The 15,204-nt window shown below is 37.4% G+C and overlaps 1 protein-coding gene across 2 annotated transcripts in view; it reads right to left on the minus strand.

The window, feature by feature from the left end:
* LOC122543791 (protein downstream neighbor of Son-like) overlaps positions 1–15,204 on the minus strand; it is a 46,206-nt gene that overhangs the window by 8,077 nt on the left and 22,925 nt on the right. For both annotated transcript variants that reach the window (XM_043682580.1, XM_043682572.1), the window contains exons 2-5: positions 12,986–13,458; positions 8,203–8,388; positions 2,818–2,996; positions 1,821–1,999 (exon numbers count right to left, since the gene is read on the minus strand). In XM_043682580.1, the coding sequence (XP_043538515.1) occupies positions 1,821–1,999; positions 2,818–2,996; positions 8,203–8,388; positions 12,986–13,458 (1,017 nt within the window). The remainder of the gene's footprint in view (positions 1–1,820; positions 2,000–2,817; positions 2,997–8,202; positions 8,389–12,985; positions 13,459–15,204) is intronic.

Consider the following 15,204-nt stretch of genomic DNA (forward strand, 5'->3'; position numbering starts at 1 on the left):
TGTTTCAAAACAAGAATCAAAAAACACTATTGAATCATTTAATCCATTCATCTCCTTAAAGATACAAAATTTCAAAAATATCAATGTTTAATATTTCTTCCATTTACAAGGAGGCTTGTTTCAATGATGCATTGTTTCGGTATTATTTTAGCTTTTGTAAATCTTCTGTCAATTTTATGTAATTGTTTCAATCACAGCTAAATTGTCAAAAATATCTAGTTCATGGCTTATGAGCTTTAGAATAACTTTTAAGTTATACTTTAACCCTATAGGCTAAAAGGTTTGAAGAGAGCTATAAAACAGCAGGTGGCTTATTGGTGAAAGAATTGGGGATGTAATGTCTACAATGCTTGTAAAAACAAAATTTTATTCACAGAGATACCTAACCACTTTAAAAACATTCAGTAAATCCCATTTAACTTCGTTAGATATTGGAATAAATTGCAAATGATAAATTATTGGTCAATGTAAAAAAGCCCACACAGCAGGCTATATTGTCATGGAGTTGGGTGAAACTTAGGAAAGTGCTTTGGTTTCGATTTATCTGGTTGTTTGCAAGGAGAGGTTTTTAGTTGCAGTTTAAACCTTGTGATTTGCAGATCCTTGAGAAAAGATAGCCAAAGTGAATCACCATTAAACAGATATGCACAGGAAAAACAGTAAGACCCTAAAGACCTCATTCCTGATGGTTTTGCCCAAAACATCGAATCTCCTGCTCCTCAGATGTTGCCTGACCTGCTGTGCTTTTCCAACATCACACTCTCGACTCTAATCTCCAGCATCTGCAGTCCTCACCTTTCACCTAAAGGCATCACTGACTGAAAAATATGCATAAGGTTTAAGTTCAGCTTACAACTTGTAGGTTTAAGAGTGTCTTATTGACAAGAGAAGCATGGAAGTATTGAAAAGTCACCATAATAAGGGGCTGGACATCCACAGTCAAGAGACTGTAAACAAAAGTTTTACCTCCAATAACAGCAGATGCTGAGGAGAATTCTCCAGAAGACTGTGGCATACTTATGAATACTGTAGGAAGTAAATAACTTCAAGATTGATGTGTTTTACAAGAAACATTTTTTGGATGAAGTAGGAAAGTAAACCAATGTGCAAAATATACCTTATATACCCGAGTAATAGTTGATCTCGTAAAAGTCGACCCCCTATTTCTGGCCAAAAAATCTGGAATTTTCCATTTATCTTGTATAAAAGTCGACCCTAGCTCTTCACAGATAACAGATCAACATTTAGGAGTCAGTGTGCCAGTCGTTCTTCTCCGCTCTGGGTCTTTCAGTCTGCCAAGCATTGCATTCCACTCTGGGTTTTCAGAATTACTGTAATTCACTTTTTTTTCTTTATTCGTTTAGAGATCAATTGGGCTTCTGCTAATGATACAATATGAATTTTGACAGACATGAATTTCAGCCACTTAAAAGTAGTAGCCATGTAATAGTCGACCCCATAAATTTAACCTTTAAAAGTAGTCAAAGAAATTTGACTATTACTCGAGTATGTACGGTTTTGAGTAATTATTCTATTTAAGTTGCTTGCTAAAAAGTTTCAAGAAGTGTAATCTTGGAGTGGTTGTACTTGTTAAAATAAAGCATTCAGATTTATTTTTAAATGTGAACAAACCCTAACCAGATCAAAATTATCATGCAAAGTCATGGTGGCAAGCATGCATTACAAAGATTCATAATAACAAATATTTTTTCAATACTTTACATTCAGAATTTATCTATTAATACTATTCAACCTCAAGATTATTATTTCAGAGCTATTGCACTCAGTTCAAAATGGATAATGCAATAGAAATGATTTACCTGACAATCTCATTGCTTCTAAAACTTCCACATTTGCTGGGTACAACAAGGCAGAAATTGATTCTCCTCTGGATTCCTGAGCAGCCTTGAAAAGTACTGTGAATTGGTATGTACAGATGTAAAAGAAAGGACAATGACCAGACTGTAGGAGGTCAAAGAGTGAGCTACAGGATGACAACCTAGAATAGAATTTATTATTAATTTCAGCATGTGAAAAATAAAAACAATCTTTAAAAAGATTATTATTTTACATTTCTTTGCTTTTGCATCTCAAATGAACTTGTTATTTTAATTGCACGTAGAAGATTAATTTGTAAATACCACTAATTTACTATGCTTAGAGCACTAATTCTGATTATCACTGACAATGCGATTTTTATTTCAGATCACAAAACAGACACTTGACTTTTGGGTGGCGTAGGAATGCAATGCCCAAGCTGTTGCCTCAGACCAACTGCATGGATCAGAGGGTCTTTTCCCCATATTTCAATTTACTACATTGGGGGCCCTTTGTGCGTCATTAATCCAGGAAAAATGATCCATCACTGCATTTGGGGTGCACATTACTACAAAAGTTAATTAGTCAAGTAGATAGATTTGTAGAAGGGCATATAGCTTTATAGCAAGCTGGGAAGTTTGTGTAGGCTAACATTTGGACGAGGTATTTTAAAAGGACAAAAAAAACATGTTGAATATAAGTTTAATTCAGAACTGCACAGACCTAAAAGAGACTCAAGCAGTTTAGATGCAACAAAGAGCCAGAACCACAGTAGTGCATGTAAAGTAGAAACTCGTTCATGTTAAATTGGTAACTATCCTAACCTTCGCTTTAAAAAGGTTTGATTTTATACCTCGTGCATTTCATTCACAGAAAAACAGAATCTCCCAAAAGTAAAGATGACAATGCAAGCAGATGGAAGCATTGTTTCAAAAATGAAAATCTGTGCTTCAGTCTTCTACCAACATGTTACTTCTCAGCTGGCTACTACTGACTTACCAGTCTTTCATTAAAATATTCTGTATCTTGTAATCTGGGGACCACTGTAAACCATCATCAACTGATATACTATCAACATCAATTCTTGGAAAAAGTTGCAGCCAGGGTAGCCTGGGATGCATCCAGTATCTCAGACTCTGCTGGAAGGCACATTTTAAAGTAGGGCTATCATCGGGCTCCTGAATAGGTAAAAAAAAAGTCAAAACAAAATACTTACTTGCTCTGAGCAAATTAAAAACAAAAGATTTTTCTTTATGATTTTTATTATTAGTTCACAGTAAAACAGACCAAAAATGTTAGAACATTGTCAGCCATCATGATACATTTTTAACTAGAACTAATTAAGAATAACAATATATAAAACTCAAATAAATGGAAGTTTAAATGTTTTTGTGTACAAATACAAAGCCAGAGTTTCCCCTTTTTTGTATGAATCTAACTGTTGTTAACACTTATTTTATCTACAGAAACTAAAGGTTCATAATTTCTAGATTTTCCCAAAATTCAGTTATATATAGCAATTTCATTTTTGAGTAAAAATTACTTAACTTTCATCCAGTTTCCAACTCATAGCATTCTCAACTCAATAGTGTCAGGCAAGAGTTACTTTTATTTCACAGAAAATTATTTTCACTAAACTCCAGTGTAGGGAGATTCAAAGCTTCCTACAAGGACAAAAATACTATGGGTGACCATAACTTAATGTGCAACTAAAATGAAAGCGATCTGGAGATCCTAATGAACAATATACCATCACAACATTATTCGTTGATTGTCATTAAAGCAAACTAAATGTTAGAATATTAAAAATTTTGTAGATCCTGTCAAATATTGAGATAATCCTGTTGCTTTATAAATGATTGACATGATGACATTTAGAATATGATATACTGTTCCCGTCATGGCTTTAATGAAAGGATATTGCAGCTCTTGAAAGAATGCAGATGAAACTAACCAAAATGATTGAGGGTATTGAGGATTTGGATGATGGGCACTGTTACAAAGAGTTAGCATAATATTCTGCAGGAATATTCTAATTTAATAATCTAATTGCTGTTTTCAGGATTCTAAATAGGAACAACGAGATAAGAAAATGGCAGGGCTACAGGTTTTCACATTGTCCAAAACAGTAGAACTACAGATCGCAATTTGCACTTGAAGGGAGACCAAAGTTAAAATAAATTTGTGGAGAACTCATTAAAAAGTGAGTGGTGATCAATTTGTAGGGCATGATTCCTTGGAGATGAAGAATTTACACATACTAGCACTGATCACACTTTAGCACAAAGTGCAATGCAAAGAGGTAATTGTGCCTTTAATTGAGGTTATGCAGAAGTCCCATTTCAGTATTGGAGTGAGCCGATCATGCTCAACTTAGAAATAGGTTTATGAATATAGTGTGCTGTTTCTACAGGACAGTTCAGAGATATCACTGAGTTCACTATCAGGATAAATACAGGGAGACCCAATTTGAAAATTGTTATTACAAAGAAACAATATGGTCACTAGCTTTGAAAATGAGGAAACATTCTCCATTTCTAATTAACCTCACAGAACTTTTAAAAATCCAGTATAAATATTTACTAAATTGTCACACTTCTACAATAGCTTCTAATAGCCTTATGATTGTCCATGTAATTTTAACATCTGGCTTGTTTGTGGAGAAGTTGTTGATGCTCATCTGACGAACCTGGTAGCAAGGGGAGCTGAGTCAGAAGACTCCAGAAAGGTGATTTTAACTTTTCTTTGTTTCTATTTGAGCCAAACAAGTAGAGGTGTGTCTCTGGACCAACACAGAAACGAATGAAACTTACACAAATTAAAAACCTTATATACAGTGTGTTGTCATTTCTGACACCAAAGCATTTTCAAAAGTCTGCTTCCTTCTTCTCTCCCATTATGTCTTAGTATTATCCAAAGTTCTTCACCTAGGACTGAGGGAACCTGTTTGGCATTTGAGCCTGTTGATCCTGGAGATTTAGTCATGCAACCCGGTGCACATATCTGGTCAATGCAGACATGCTGAAGGACATCTTGCCACAGATGTATGGACCCTCCTTGTCTTGAACTTCCAAAGGTTGGAGGTGGACAGTCTGGCCACCTTTTACAGAATCATATGTCTTTCCCATCTCTCAGTCTTCCTTTTCTTTTAAATCTTCCCTTTCCTGAACCTAAAAATTAATAGTTAACCTTTCCCTTCTGGGAAATATTTTTAAAATAAATCATACTAAAATCCATCCTGATGAAATTATGAATAATTCAAAAAGGCAGTAATCATGGACATACGTACAAACATACCAGTGTGATGACTGGGATTTCAGTAAAATGTACAGATATTGGATATGCTCACACAGTGTGTACTTGAGCTTAGTAAAGCAGGCAATTACAGATTCTGCCTTTCCAAAGTTAAACTATGTTCAGGGAATTAATTAAAGTAAATTAGAAGACATATTGTTGTTAAAGGTTTGAAATCAGTGGAAGTAATTTATTGCGATAAATTAAAAGTTTCACAAGGAAAAGTGAATGAGGAGTGTATTTGTGTGAAGATGCTATGACTTTAAGAAGTGTATTTTGTTCTTTTTTTAAAAGTGAAGAAAAGTTTTAAGACAGAGGCATCAAGGTAATTATTGAAATTCCATAAACAACTTGCGAGTCCTCAAGTTTTTTCAAAAGTAGGAACAATCCAAGCAGCCTGAATGGGTGGGACGAGCTCCCACAGAACCAGGATGTTTTGTTTTAGTTTTTTAGTCACAGTTGCTGGATGTGGAAGCTGCTTTTCCTCTCTCGGATACAGCTAAAAGCTGGGGGCTTCTCTTCCTGCTATTCAAATTGCATATAAAGCAACCTGTTTTGCTGAATTTACCTTAATCAAGTGTGTGTTTATGAGAATGTTACTATGTTGAAAGTTACTGTTTAGTGGTTAAATACTCTATTATTCTGTTAAGTTTTCTATTGGAGTTAAATTATTCCAATTTGTTCTTTCGTTTGCTGAGGTGGAGGGTGCACAAACTATGGATTGTCCAGAGAAGAGACTTTTGAGAGTCCATTATGTGAAGCCATCTCCAGTTGGGTGCCTCCTGGCACAGTCCTGTCTCCTTGTGAGGAACAGGCAGATGGAATTTGCACCAGATTTCCTATCCTCCTGTCTCTATTGCTTCAGTCCAGAGGACCAATGGCTGGGAGGATGGGAGTGCATATGCATCTCCAGCAGGTGGATGCTGGAGTTGGCTTTTCATGGAAACTGCCAGCCTGTCCATGGAGGCAGTCAGACAATCACATGCTTGACGAAGCTAGGTTCCCTTAGTGTCGCTGTTTTCCTGCAGCCTCTAGGTATTGAGGGCCATTACCTCCCACAAACTGGCCTGCTGCTCCAATTCCTCCAAATGCCTGTGAAGTCCCTAACTGCTGACACCACAAGAGTGTCTCCTGTCTACGGCTGAGCAGGTGCTTGATCTCTGGCATCTTCAGAGTGCTAGTAGCCTGGGGTGCTTCTTCCTTGGCCAGCTACAGAGCTATTATAGTGGCATGCTCACCAGATTGTGCTCCCAAACCTGCTAAGCATAACATTCCCACTGAGGAATTAGTATCTGAGCTGGTGGGGGTACAGGAGGCAGACTTATTAATGCTACCACTGAGACATTCTTGTTCTCAAAAGTCAAGGTGATGGTTCTGGTGGATCATGCAATGTCTCTCTTGAGGCTGTGGACATCCCACTGGTGCCTGCAAGACACAAGGGAGAGAATGTGTAGCAGCCAGTAGTTATAATTATGTGCAATGAATGACACTGACAGTGGGATTAATATGAGAGTTGCAGTGGAATGAAGATTGGTAATTCTTCAGTTGGCGTTACATGGATGTCTCTGCAATCCATTGAAGTGGTCTCAGTCTTCACTTGTGAAAGTCAGGATTCTCTCCTCACCGGGGGGGGGGGGGGGGGGGAGTACTTGATGTTGGGCATCCCTTCTGGTCTGGGCACTAATTTATTGTGGACTGTCTTCTGCTGAAATGAGAGATGGAGAGAAAGACTAAGTAAGGTTAAATTAAGTGACACAGCTATTAGTGTTTGGGGCAGCAAGTGAAGGAGGAATTTGCAGGCAACAGTGAATGTGATAGTGTTTGAACTGTGTTAGGAAGTAGGTACAGCAGTAGAGCTAGAATGAGTGTGAGGTAGCAAAGAGAAGAATGTGACACTTACATTTACCCAAGAAGTTGCTGACCTTCTTGAAACCCCAATAGCTGTTCCTATGGACTGTGCAGGCAGTACCAACCAGTGGCGACCTCAGACTAAGCTCAAATGTCAGTCATCTAGGAAGAGGAATGCCCTTGTCTGGAACATCCTTACCACCAGGACTGTGTCACAGAATCAAAATGCCATCTTCCTCTTCTCTGACATCTTCTGACAAAATGTCCGTCACAGAGCAGGGCAATTGTAGTGCTCATGTGCATGCACAGCAGCCTTTCAAAACATGGCACAGGCACCAGGGATACTCGTTTTTTGGCAGATAACTGGAGAGTTGCAATTTCTTTAGGGAGTTGATGCATGGTAAGATGTGACTAGAATTATGTACAGATGTGTAGTGGTGGGGCCAGTAGTTAAGGAGCTAAGTTTGGTGGGATACAGAGAGAGGTCTCACTGGACCTCGCAGAATTAAATCCTCCACAAAATCTTGAAAAAGCTGACACTTTGCCAAAAACCTCTCAGTGTTCTTGCTTCATCTTTAGTTCAGCAGAATATTTTAACCTACTTACTTAATTTATTATGGAGATAAGAATTTATGGGTAAGGTGATGGCTTACCCAGCACAACTAGTTTTGAGATTACTTCAATGTTTTAACAAAATTAAAACATTGCTTTTTAGCAAAAGCTTTGTAGACATTAAACTGAAAACTGGCATACAAACGAAAATGGTTGATTCTTAGTGTTTTCAAAAAATACTTTCACCATCACCTCCTCCCCCACCCTTTTAATTTATTAGGAGTTAAATGAAACAGGGCATTTCTTCCAATTCCTATTCAAGTTGCTGCACATAACTGTATTTTCAGAATAATGACAAATAACACTGTAAACCATATCAGTGAAGGGTAACTCTAGAAAAGTGATAAACTCTTGCCTATGGATAACACAAACAAAAAGGAAAGTCAGAAATGGCAGGTTTTTTTTGTTGACTAGAAGGTTATCATACTAATAATGATTTTTTAAACACATACAGTTTCGTTAGTGGTTATATGAAAACAATTCAAAAAGGTAAGACAGGGTACAGTTCCCTTTACTAATTTCTCAACAGAGTGACTTAGTAACAAGGTTAGTCAGAAACAAAACAGGCAGGATAGCATAAAATCTTGCAATTGGTGGCAACATGATCTTTTTTCCTCAAAAAGGCCTTACCTGTTTAATATAAAAATCATCAGCTTTTATTGTTGTTCTGTGAATGGATCCTGATAACAATTTGATACTTGATTTTGCCCAGGAGAATGGAGTAGGTGAGGTAATCAGGACTCTTGTTTTAATACTCCAGTCAGTATGTCCATCTGGGTAAATGCTAGGCTGATCTGGGCTACATTCAGCTGAAGCCTAAGTAAAGGATCAAAAATGAACAAAGGTCACGATTGGATATTTGCCTCATTCATACAATATTCTTGCATGGGTTAACTTCATGCAAGTTTATTTTGTCAAGAAAAATGTCTACTGTTCTTAAATTTTGAATAAAAATGATGTATTCATATCAATTCAATGATGCTGAAAATTATATCTTACACAATGTGGTAATGAATAACATTGAATTTTAATGACAGTAGATGGATCAATAAAGTGGTGCCCAATGTGGATCTATTTTTCTTTCTGAAACCTAGGTTTAAATTCAGTCAGACTGCTCGGAAGGCCTCTCTGCTTAATAATGCTGGTTTCCACTGGCATTCAAATAGGCAAGCTCAGAGAATCCAGATTAAAAGATCATAAAGGCAGAACTGCTATGAAGTCATTTTCATCTACAGGCATTTAGCTTCATATGAACTCCACAAAACCTTACATTATTCCCATAATTACTCACAGCTAATGTCAAGCAGGAGCACAACAGAAGAGTTAAATTAGGCTCAGGCCATCACTATTAATTTCCTGGAGTTCTAGATCAAGGTTTTGTCTTGATTTCCTAAAGTAAAATGTGTCTTTGGAAAATTTTACAAGGTGAACAAAGACCAATTAAGATCCTGCCACAGGGATTTGGAATGAATGAAGGCTAATATCAACCATCCAACACAGCAAAAACCATCCAACACATCACAAACCATCCAACATAGCACAAACCAGAGGGCAGCCATTCAGTTTGTCAGGTGAATGCTAGCTTTCTGTAGTGCAATCTAATCCCTGCAAGGCTATTTCCCACAAGTGTTAATCCATTTTCCTTTTGAAATCATTCACTGTCACACATAATTTCTAGGTCACTATCACTCACTGTATATTCATACTCTCCCTCATATTCTACCCTACATTCTTTGCATGTAATATTTAATCTGAGTCTCCTTGTACCATCAGCTAACAGGAACATTTTTTTTGTCCACCTTATCTAAAGTTATTATAATCTTTTACACTGTCAAATATTTCCTTCATCTCCTTTTCTCCAAAGGGAAAATCCCAGCTTCTCCAACCCTGGACAGAACTTACTGGCAGTAATATGGATCCTACACACTATTAGAGAACTGGTGGGAGTTCCACCACAATTCCAAGTTAATCTGGCACTTATATCAGAGAATAATTATTACAGTGCACAAGGCCATTCAGTCTATTATGCCTGTCCTAGGACTTCAAACGATCATCGTTATCCTTAAAATAAAACAAAGATCTGTGGATGCTGGAGATTTGAAACAAAAACAAGAATTGTTGGAGAAACTCAGCAGGGAGAAAGCAGAAGTTAACATTTCAGATCCAATGACTCTTCATTAGAACCAGTTCTGATGAAGAGGCACTGGACACAAAACATAAACTCTGCTTTCTCCTCAACAAATGCTGTCAAACTTACTGAGTTTCTGCAATAGCTTCTGTTTTTGGTTGAGTATTATTACCTATTGGCCAGCTCCTGCCTTCTCCCACATGCTTGTGTACCATTTCTAGCCAATTAATCATTAAATGCCTTCTTGAATGTCTCAACTGAACTTACCTCCACACATGTCCTGGCAGTGCATTCTGTATCTCAACTCTGATTTATAACTCAATGATATGACACACTGATGTACTTTAAGAACTGCCTAAGTGTGCCATGAAATTTCATACAAATGTACTGCAAATCAATGCAAACAGATGTAACCATTCATGTATTTGATCCTTCTTTAGCTTGTATGCTCTATGTTGCAAACCTCATTAGTTAGAGCATAACCATAGTAAATACAAGTAAATGCTATGTTTATGAGCAATGAATTCAGCCTAAAAAGGTGGGTGTGATGTGGAATTGTTTGCTTCACTAAAGTGTGCCAGATCAATGAAAAGATTGGGAATGACTGACTTAACTACTCACAATGTGAAAAAGCTTTCTCTCTGGTCAACCTTGCTTCTTTTGCAAATCTCTTTAAACCAATGCCCTCTTTTTTGTGTTCCTGCTTGACCTGGAACAGCTTCTCCTAATCTATTCTATCCATTGTTTTTGAAAACCTTCATTAAATCACTTTCCCTTCAAGGACAAAAGTCCCAGCTTTTGGGACTACATAACTGAAATTTCTCATTCTTGGAACGATACTTGTAAATCACTTTTGCACTCTCTCCAATGCATTCACATCTTTCTTATAATGTTATGCCCAGAATTGTCCACAATTCTCCAGCTAAGGCTGAACAAATGGAGTATGCAGGATCAATATTATCTCCTGTTTTTTTGTCCTCTATGTCCTTTTAATATAGCGGAAGACATATTATACCTTTTCACTTCTCTCTCCCTGTCCTGCCAGCTTCAATGACCTGTGCACAGATACACCAATGTCCATCTTCTACACACCCTTTGAATTGTAATCTCCTATTTTATATTGGCTTTCAATTTTATTTCTATGCATTGAACCTCATTAGCCACTCATCAGCCCACTTCATCAACTGGTCAATGTTCTTTTAAGGTCCTGGACAGTGTTAGGTCTCCGACTGAATGAAAGCCCCTGGTATGTCAGAAATGTCACCCTGAAACCTGCAAGCCAACCAGAGGTTCACAGCTTTGCAGTAACAGAATTTACTGGCACTTGGAGTTATGCCAGAGTCAGGGCATCTGTCAGTTTCCTGGAGCTCAAGATGTAGGTCTTGGCATGAATCCCTAACAAAGAAACTTTGTGCCTTTGGAAAATTGCACAGTTATGCACTAGAACCTACCCACAGGACTAACAATAGATCCTCCACATTAGGTCTGTGTGGGCAGGACTGTTGCAAAGGTCAAGGGCTCCAGTCAGGGTGAAGGAGAGGGAGACAGATTTGATATAAAATGTAATTCTTCCTGCTGCCCCACCTTCCTAATGCTAGAATCCTTTACCAGGCACACAAGGTCAACCCCCGCCTCAAAAGTCTGCATGAACACCTGACAGGATTTACGAAACAATTTCCACCACTCACTGCCAGTGATTATGAGCAGCAGCAGGTTAAATTCCTTAACAAAACCTGCAGTACCTTCCAACAGAAAGACTGAAAATAAACAAAGACATGTGAGGTAATCCAAGCAATGATTTATAACCTAGACAGTCAGCATTAATGCTTATCATCTTGGCACTAGAATGATTTGTCCAGGAATAACGATGATGAAAATAAAATGATCAAAACTTACAATGTATCTTGGAGGTGATGCTATGTGCATGAATAGTGCTGGTATTTCTCACCAATTCAATAACATTAGGCAACAAGTGATTCACTTAAATAAAATTCAGGGCCTGGTCAGCCTCACAACCAGCCATACATTGGTGTTGGTATGCTCCAATTCATTAAAAGACCATCACCGTGTTCTCAGCTCTATTAAATGTCAATCTAATGAACAAAAGTAGGAATTGTTTTGTAACAAACAGTATAGAACTATATTTTTAACAAGGAAACTGGAAATAGCGATACAGCAAGTCAGCGATTTTCTGTTGACTGTTAACAGCCAATCATCCTGGAAACAACATTCCTTCCAATTAGAAGTAAAAAAAAATATTGCTGCAGGTGTAAATGAATTGTGATAATTGCTTAAACAAAAGTGCAGAGATTCTTCATCCATTACAATAGTTTAGGTTTAACAATACGTTCAATGCTTACACCACTGGATAAACATTTGTGACACTATATCCACAAAAGTATTGTTATTGTGAAGTCTGCTGCTTCAAGAACTGGAATCATTCACTGTGGCTAGCATTTTAGTGATGATTGTGCTCCAATCATGGAAGGTAGAAGGATCCTAATGCTGCAAATGTGTTGCTGGAAAAGCACAGCAGGTCAGGCAGCATCCAAGGAACAGGAGAATCGACGTTTCAGGCATAAGCCCTTCTTCATCCTGTTCCTTGGATGCTGCCTGACCTGTTGTGCTTTTCCAGCAACACATTTTCAGCTCTGATCTCCAGCATCTGCAGCCCTCACTTTCTCCCAGAAGGATCCTAATGCAGTGCTTAAACTGAACTTTATTGAGCCATTCAGCTCAAATTGTTAAATGATTAAAGTAGAACAGGAACTATAATTTATTCATAAACTTGCCCTCTGTTAAGCTTTACAGTAAAACCATCATTTCTCAATAAGCTATGTCAGCAAATGTATGAAATGAATGTCATTTTATTGTTTTTCATTCAAGCCAGTTTTTTTCTGTGATTTATTTTGGGAGTGTTATGCTTTATCAGTCTTATTTTGATTAGAAATCCAAGGCTTATCACCTCCATCCTATGCTTTGTTTTTATAGTTTCACTACTGCTTCTTACTAAATAGTGCTACATTAATACTTGCCCTGTGATTTCTCCCTATCTGCTTATTATTAGCCTATGTCTGCACATTAAATATCTAATGTTTTCACCCTTGTTTCAGTTCTTGCTGTCTAGGTGATAGGCATTTTGTTGTTTGGATTCTTATTGACAGTAATGCACCCAAAGTTCGTAAACGTTATATACAACATCAGCCAAAGCCAGAGTTGACAAACAGAGGCAGTTTTGTCTTGCATTATACATAAACAAAATTACTTTTCAAGTTCAGAACTTACTTTGGTCTGCAGCTGTGGAATTGTTGAAGACATTGGAAACTGAGTGCAACATTTGGATTCACCATCTTTAAATCTTTTCAGCTCCCCACTGATTTGATTATATTCTGCCTTCAGATACCGATGCTCATCTTTCAACCCAGCAATCTCTGTATTTAGTTTCTCATTTATTTGATGCAGTGCCTCACAAACAGTGGTCATTTGAACGCCTTCATAGCTTGAATTAACTTTAAAGATATCCAGCAGAGTCTGTGCAGCTTCAAAACGGGCTTTTTCATCATCACCCTCTTGATGATTCAGTGATAGAGATGCTACAACTGATCCTTTCTTTGGAACTGCAGAGCTAGTAAAAGGTACTTTGGTTCTTTTTGGAAAATCCTTCTGTTGTCTCTGGCCATACTTCAGTTTGGCCCTCTTGTGAAATGTCAAGACATTCTGGGAATAGTTAAACTGATTTCCATTTTGCGACAGCTGGCCTAGAGAAAAATAACAAAGCTTGCTGTTTTACACTTTATATCTGTTGGCAAAGTGTGATAATTAGTAAAACAGAAAGAAGATAAAATAACCAGGGTGCATCGATAGTTCATATTCTGTAAAACAATCTTTTTAGTGTCTGTATGAAAGTTACGTTCTAGTTATATCTTCATGATACATTACATCACAATTTATCTACATTATAATTTATTCTTTAAGCAGAATATCTCAGCAATGACTGCCAACAGCAGCATGAGTTATGCCTCAAAGACTGCAGCAGTTCAAGAAAGCAGCTCACAACTACCTTTTCAAGAGCAATTAGGGATGGGCAATAAATGAAGGCCCAGATTTCCTTGATTAGATAAATTAATAAAAGAGAAAATGATTTCCACAAACTAAAACTTCTTTTCCTCCTAGGAGCTCAGCCAATACATATTTTACACCCTATTTTAGTGGTTATCAAAGCAACAATTTGAACCTGAATCTCAAATAATCACTATGGTTTTAAACTAATAGTAAGGTAAAGGTAATTTATTTCTGATAATTGGACAATAATTTTAAATATTGTTTACAACATATAAATTATGATTATTCACAACATACAGTAAACTGAACTGCAGATGGGTTTGCGCCAGATGCCTGCCATGGCCAAATAGCTGGAAACAACAAGAAGTGGGTGCAAAATAGCATTAGTAGGTATGGCAGGGCAAATTGGACTATGTGGACATCAGGCATGAGTCCCAATTGTCAGCGAGTGTTGCTGGTTGAGAGCTGGGGTTGTGGTGCATCAAACATTGTAAGAGGTGGTAGGGGTAAGTGAATTTATATTGACTTCCCTTAATCAACATGTGAAAGGTTACTGGACCTCTGTGACACTACTGCCTTCAGATCCCGAAACTGACCTTCCTGATCACCACCCCCCACTCCTTCCATCAAATGATTGTTGAACATCTCCTTGCCATCCTGCAAAACCATGGGCATCTCACAACCTGCTCACTGTCAGCTTGCAGCCATCTCCATGCCTGATGTTCAATTTTCTATGCGTTAAATTCAACAGTTCACATCAATGCAGCCACCTTTTCAGTGTAAAAATTACCTTTCAGAAGAGCAGGTTAGTTGCAGGATATGTGAAGAAAGCTATCTGGCTCACCTGTTAAGCACAGAGGAGCCCAGCAGAGTTATGAGGAAGGTAATAATGCAGGACCTACTACATACTACAATCGTACAGCTGAGGTATGTACAGCAAGTTTGTTTATCCACCTTAATCTGAACAGACACAAGCAGGGCAACAATTGTGACCCCTACTATGACCAAGACACAGTAAAGCACAATTGTCAGTCTTAATGAGTAAATAGAATCTAAAATTTATGAGGACAACTGATTTTGTAGCTGTATGTTGAACTATTGCAATTTAAATTAAGATAATCATGGATCATTGTAACTAAACAAAACAAAAATAATACAGAACTAAAATGTGCTTTTTTTAAAAACAAAAAACCCTCTCCTTCACACAGAAGTCCAGATAAAACAATCATCATTGGGAAGTGACTTACATCAAAATAGTTTTACTGCTTTTTGCAACAACTTTATTCGTAACATCGAAAAGCTGAAACAATACAAAAGGTTTCCCTAATAGCTCGTTTGTAAAGGCAGTGTCCAATGTGCAACTGAACAATGTAGACTAGGAATCTCCAGGTTCACGTACTGATTTACTTTTGGTTTCACTACCTGATAGAAGATAAATTTGC

Source organism: Chiloscyllium plagiosum, chromosome 3 (genome assembly GCF_004010195.1).
Source record: "Chiloscyllium plagiosum isolate BGI_BamShark_2017 chromosome 3, ASM401019v2, whole genome shotgun sequence".
NCBI classification, from domain to species: domain Eukaryota; kingdom Metazoa; phylum Chordata; class Chondrichthyes; order Orectolobiformes; family Hemiscylliidae; genus Chiloscyllium; species Chiloscyllium plagiosum.